This window comes from Trachymyrmex septentrionalis, unplaced genomic scaffold, assembly GCF_001594115.1.
Source record: "Trachymyrmex septentrionalis isolate Tsep2-gDNA-1 unplaced genomic scaffold, Tsep1.0 scaffold3, whole genome shotgun sequence".
Taxonomy (NCBI): domain Eukaryota; kingdom Metazoa; phylum Arthropoda; class Insecta; order Hymenoptera; family Formicidae; genus Trachymyrmex; species Trachymyrmex septentrionalis.
Genome location: NW_017305462.1, coordinates 732,922 through 739,618, shown reverse-complemented (window position 1 = coordinate 739,618; position 6,697 = coordinate 732,922). Strand labels below are relative to the sequence as shown.

General features: G+C 41.2%; 1 protein-coding gene across 1 annotated transcript; it reads left to right on the top strand.

The window, feature by feature from the left end:
* Positions 1-538: 538 nt before the first annotated feature.
* LOC108749556 lies at positions 539-4,088 on the top strand. The gene is given in 3 exon segments (XM_018488331.1): positions 539-583; positions 1,579-1,693; positions 1,696-4,088. Coding segments are annotated over 2 exon segments (2,214 nt in total). The 5' UTR covers positions 539-583; positions 1,579-1,639; the 3' UTR covers positions 3,856-4,088.
* Positions 4,089-6,697: the final 2,609 nt, after the last annotated feature.

Below are 6,697 nucleotides of genomic sequence, written 5' to 3'. Positions count from 1 at the left end.
AGAAAGAGAGAGAGAGAGAGAGCGCGCGTGTACGACGCCGAGTGGTATGAGCAACGCTTGCTCGCTTGCTCTCTTGCGCAACTTCTTTTCCGCGCTCGCTTATCCCGCAACAGCGCACCACGACGCACTGTACCAAATTAATACAGTGCGCAGCAGCGAGCTGCGCTCAGCTAAATGCCAACAACTCGCGCGCGCAACAATTGATCGCAGCCGCTGATCTGCGCTCCCGGATGTCCGAGCGCCCGTCCAAGTGTCATTCCTACAACCGGTTGCGGAACGTTGAAACTGTGTTGTGAGTCCACCATCATGGTGGACCACCGCCCCGTCCCGAAAAAGGATCAGATTCTTGATCAGGAAACAATGGAGAATTTCGTAATTTTGTTATCCACCGATTATCCCATGTTCAAAAAGCTGAAACTTTAAACAGAGCAGTATGAGAGCAGATTTTTTTATAATTAGATTAGTAAGGGAGATCGGAGTCAGTTGACTGTAGACTTCATAAGTAGAATAATCGAGGCTACATTAAAAGCGAACACATCTATGATAGAAGTCATGCCGCAATTTGAAAAAATCGTACACCTAGGTAAATATTTTTATTCTTACAATTTTTGTTTTACAATCGTACGTGATTGTCTGAGATATGATTTCTACTTAGATAGTAAGTGTAGTCTTACTTAATAAAGTCCAACAGATTTCGTTCTGTTTATGTGTCTTTGTTATCGTTAGTAATGTTTTTAAAAAATAAATGAATGGGGTAGTAGACTAATCACAGCATGGAACTGTGCGACTCATTTAGTGCTTACTCAAAATTTTATTCCTTTGAAGAGATTTCCCTCAGTGGTAAACGTTATAAATTTAGTTCCCTTATGTCCAATCTCGAAAACTAGGCTCATTTCACGTGTTTTTGCATGAAATGAACAAATTTTGCAAAAAGAAAGCATTGTTTTGTCCTGCGAAGCAGGATGTTTGTGTAAAATATATTTTATAAAAGTTTTATTAATACGTAGCCAAAGATGTAGTTTAAAACACGTTAACCTTTATTTTCATAATCTTAGTCGAATTACTCCGGTCTCCCGGAGCTAGTTCAATCAGATGAAACGCATTAGAAAAATGCGTATTAGTTATTAGTTTCTTTTTATTATTAAAATATTATTAGGTAGTCAAATGTATGTAGAATTCATTTTTTTGATAAGTCTCTTAATTTCGTCTGTAAAAATTCGAAACCGAAAAATGAGTCTATTAGCCCCCCCCCTCCCCCCCCCGGTATATTAATATTAAATTCTATAATAATTTAAATAGTTTAAGTTTTAAATTAAAAAATCCGATATTATACACTAAATTGAATTTTCTTTCATTCTGTTTTCTTTTTCTTATGAATTTATGACGATTGCAGCTAATTTTTTAGCATAAAATATCCATGTTAAAAATTACACATAACTTTTTACACTAACAAAGGGAGGCGCGTTTTCATTTCTGGTTCCCTCCTTGTAAAGCAAACTATAATTTGTATAATATAAGTTTGATACGAGAATTGATATGAGAAATTGATATTAAAATCGCATCATTTCCTTCTTCCAGGTAGTCCGTGGAACTCGAGGATGCGGTGGCGAATGGGGCGGAGTCGAGGGCGCTGCGTTTGATGAGGATACCGAATTCAGACCGACGTCGGCATCGTCCAGCAGACTTCGACGGATCTTACCGAGATCGACAAAAGAGTGGGTGCCGGCCGACGACAACGAGTCCAACGAGCGCCGCTATATCATTTCCATGGACCTGACGGAGGCTTTCGCCCCAGGAGGTGGCGGCGAAGATCTGCCAAAGACGGACTTCTTCGACTTCGTGGTATCGCCGCCGCCGCACTGCGCCTCGGCCGATGGCGTCGTCTCCGACGAGGAGAGTTTTCTGCATCGCAGTGCCAGTGGCTGCCGCGCTATGGGCAGCTACCTTCAGACCCACGATGATCACGAGGGCTCGCACGGTAGTTCGCCTTTTATCAAGGAAACCAATAACAATACATTGACGGCACTGCCACCCGTTTCGACCATCACCGGCTCGTTAAGCCATCATCATCATCAGCATCATCACGTGCATCATCAGGTGCGTTCACAACATGGAAACGTTCAGACCAGCGAGACCACTGCCATGGATCAATCCGAATGTGATTATTGGGGCCAGGAGGATGAGAGCAAGGAACAGACGTGTAACATTCTACTGGAGGATCTCAATAAGTACTGTTGGTCCTCAAACGCGCACACCAATGACGGCGTCATCCATTCTGCGCCCGGCGGTCCCAACGATCACCATCAAGTCGTCGGTTCGGGTCGCGCCGGTTGCACCACCAACGACCGACAAAACACGGACGGTGCCATCTATACTCTGACGGTGCTGAACAACGAGGCGAACTCGATGGATGCGCTGGATTGCTGCAAGAGTCCGGCCCCCGCGTCCGGCGATTCTTGGTCTTTGCGACCCAACCTCGACTTGGACGCCATTCTGAGTATGGAGCCGACTTCCGGCGAACAGGATCACGAGCAGGCTAGTGGCGAAGTACCCAGGAGCGTCAACGAAAGGTTTCACGGGCCAGATGGCCGTGGCTTTACTGTACCGTCGTCGCAATACGCTACCGACGATAGCGGATTCGTCGAGAGCAAAGAATTGTGCGCACGAGCATCCTCGGCTAACTGTTCCGGCGACAACAATAACGACTGGAAGCTGTCGGATCAGAATCTGCAAGAAGTCGCAGCAGCAGCGGCGGCTGCGGTCGCTGTTGGTGCCGGGGATTCTGCCGAAAGTCTCTTGAGAAGTGCTCTTCAGGGTAAACTGTATACAGGTCCATCCCAATCGGTTTCCTCGTCCTCACCATCCTCGCAGGCGTCCACTATCTCGATGCCGGTTTCGGGAACCGCCGGTTTGATGGTGTCCGACCAGCAACAGCAGCAGCAGCAGCAGCAACAACAGGAGGATTCCATGCAGACTTGTACCGACGAGGATTTGTTGCTCTCACAGCTGGATCAGACGACCTATCGACCGGGTGATTACGAGAAGCTGAAGAGCATCGCGAATGAAGTAGTGGAATCGTATTGCAGCCTCGAGCCGGTTTGCAACGTCTCGGCGACCACTACAGTGATGTACACGTTAGATCCAGCAAGTGGGAGTCTGGGTACCATTACGTTACCGGCTGATCTCGGTCAGGTGAGCACTGTGACAGTAGTCACGGCTCAGCAGGACGTTCTGCAACAGCAATCTGCTCAACGAACCGACGTGGATCAACAGCAACAACAGCAGCAGCAGCAGCAGCAGCAGCAGCAACCTTCGGGTCAACTGCAGCTGACTTCCGGACGCGTAGGAGTCACCTCCAAGCCACCAAAAAAATACGTCAGACGCGCCAATCGCAACAGCAACAATGCCAATGGCGCCAGTAACGGTAACGCCGGTACGGAGACCAGCAACGCGAGCCAGCAGCAGACTGGCGGTTCCGGCGGTTCACCCAGTAGTGTTCAGCGCAAGGAACGCTCTCTGCACTATTGCAGCATCTGCAGCAAGGGCTTCAAGGACAAGTACAGCGTGAACGTGCACATCCGGACGCACACCGGCGAAAAGCCGTTCGCCTGCAATCTCTGCGGCAAGAGTTTCCGTCAGAAAGCCCACCTGGCTAAGCACTATCAAACCCACGTGACTCAAAAGCCCGCCAGTATCCAGCAGGCCACTTCCGGAGGTAGCGGCGGAAACAACGGAAACACCAGTCCGACGGCGGAGACTAACGCGACTTCTTCCGCTTCTCCCAGCGCCATCGCCAGCAGGACTCAGGTCGCTGTAGACCCAACGGGAACTGCTACCTGCAGTCCCCCCAGTTAGTTCGCAGGACGCGGACGCGACACGACGCCAGGCGCGGACACACGTCGTCCACGTTTTCCTTTTTATTTTTCTCGGAAAAGATGGCGGCTGAAGCTGGTCTCCGCTTTATTCTTGTTCTTCAACTTTTATAAGCACAACTTTCTTTCCATAATGGAAACGTCGAGCCGAGCTTGCGAGAAAGAGCGAATCATGACGAGCGCATTAGATAGACACGTATCGTATACGGGGTGTCCAGAAACAAAATGTACTATTGAAAAGAGAATCTTTTCAGCAATTATTTCATTAAATATAATACAATTAACAGTAAATCTAACTCTTGAGCTATTTAAATTGAACTATATTTATAATTGGTTATAACCTGATTCAATTTATATTTATTTGCTTAAAAATTGCTACTTTCTCCGAACTTTTCAAGTTAATTTCATTAAAATCCATTCAGTCACTTGAATTGATTCTTGAATTCACTTGATCTTCAAACCCGATTAAATTGGAACCGTTAAAATAATGTTGTGAAAGATAATTTATAATTGATAGAAAAATAGGATTGTGTTCTGTGACACCCTGTACGTTAACGAGAATTAATTGAGTTTTGCATAGCGAAACTATGTGACCGAAGAGTTGTTAATTAAAAAGTTAATTAAGAACTTCAAACTTTGCGAGATTATCTATCCTAACGGTGACAGTTCCGTCGCCGGGTTTTTGTATTAACTATTAATTAATTATGAACGACTAAGAGGAGCTAACCATTTCCTTTACACTAACGTGACACCCGTGAAATTATTGTTCCTACGATCATTCAATTACCCCGAATTAATGACAGTAACGACAGAGACAATGACAACGGCGACGACAATGAAGACAATACGATGAATGTTTATACATATAGACTAATTGACGATATATTATATTTAATAGCCACGAGATATTAACGTTGAAGATGTTTTATAAAATAAATTTTATATATATATATATATATAATTATGTATACATGATGTTCCACAATTACCGGATCCTCTTAATCGAAACTTCTTTGATAATGGAAAAACAATTTTCCTTTAATGAAACTGTTGAACAAGATCATCATTATTTATCCTGTCAACTCTACATTACATAATTTTGTAGGCTATCTACAAATAGATGTTGTATAAAAATAAAGTTCAATTGAAATGAAATGAGATATTTCGACATTTTCATTAAAGAAAAATCAATTCCAAATCGAGCGAAGGGTTGAATGAAAAAGACATCTGGTAGTTTTGAAACGCCTCCCCGTGTACACAGAGAGTAGATTAGGCAGTAACTTAGAGCGATAAGTGCAGAGAGTATCGAGAGGAAGACCCTTTAATAAGTAATTAGTAGCATGAGCTGTGATTTAGGTACATATTCAACGAGCGGTTTAGAGCGAAGCAAACGTAACGAGATGCGTAAGTGCTATTCTCTCTCATTGGTACTCTTTTTTTTTTTTTTCTAATTCTCTTTTCTCTCGCGAAAAAGCGCAGCTGAAAAAGAGACCAACCGCAACGATATTATTCTCGATCATTTTGAACATTCTATCGAGTGCTATATACGCAGAATCGACGGCCGTAACAATTGCGTTTTTGCTTTCCGTTCTTTCTTGCCTATTTTATTCGCAAACTAAGATCTTCTACGAAAACAGTTTTATTGAAATATCAATGCTATATTAGAAGAATATTATAATATTGTTGATGTGTATATATACATATATTATAATTATATATACACTTATTACTAATATTGTAATATTATACGAATCCTTTGTTGTTCAGGCAGGTACCTTCTCTACTTAGCAATAAGTTTGAATATTACTGCTAAAACGCTTTAACGAATAAGTTGTTTTTTTTTTCGAACAATATATTGAATACGAATATTTTTATTCCTTTATTCGAGATTATGGAGAAAAATAATTTGTCCAGTTTCAATACAGTGTATACTAAATCTTCAAAATGATACTTTTTTTATGAAAAAAATATGTTGTATTTAGAAAACTTTTTACGAGACTAATAATTATACATATATGTTTATTGATAAAATTATTAAATGAAGATTTAGAATGTAAATTACTATTTGCATCGAAAAACTGACGATTAAATTACTTTAGTATAACAGAACATTAATATATAAAACTAAAATATAACTATTCATTAAAAATTTACGCACTTCGTCATTTTCGTAAAAAATTAAGTCTCTAAATCATCGAAGCTTCTTGAAAAAATCGTCCGTGAAGAATTAATCCGTAGATATTAAAATAAAATGACTCTTCGTCGATATATTACATTGTTAATACTCAATACTCATAATATTCACTGCCGTTATCAGCACTAAACCAACTAATTTTCGATAAAAATAACAAACAATTGAGGGGACGGGCGGAATAAAGGCCTAATTACAAAATCTTCATATTAATAGAAATTAAAATAACTTGCTACTTTTTTTTTATTATAAATGGATACAATGTTACATGAATTTATGTAATGTTTTTAAGAAGTTACATGTTACAAATCTTTTCTATTACTATCAATATTACATGAAAAAGCTAATTGCCGGAAAAAAGAGCCCAAGTAGAATTGTGCCTTTAATTCCGTCCACCCCCTCGATTAGTGAAGTAATTAATTAACAAGCCACAATCTTAACAATGTAATGTATCAATGCGATTCTTTCGGCTACGATCTCGAAAGCTGCAATAACGATGAATAATTTTACTCATAATATAATATACTCATTTCGGCGAGTGCGACGACCGAGAGACATGCGAAAATCCCTGCGAACACCCTGTACACTGTTAGAAGATGTAAAATGTAAAAATTCGTAAATTTTATGAACTTTG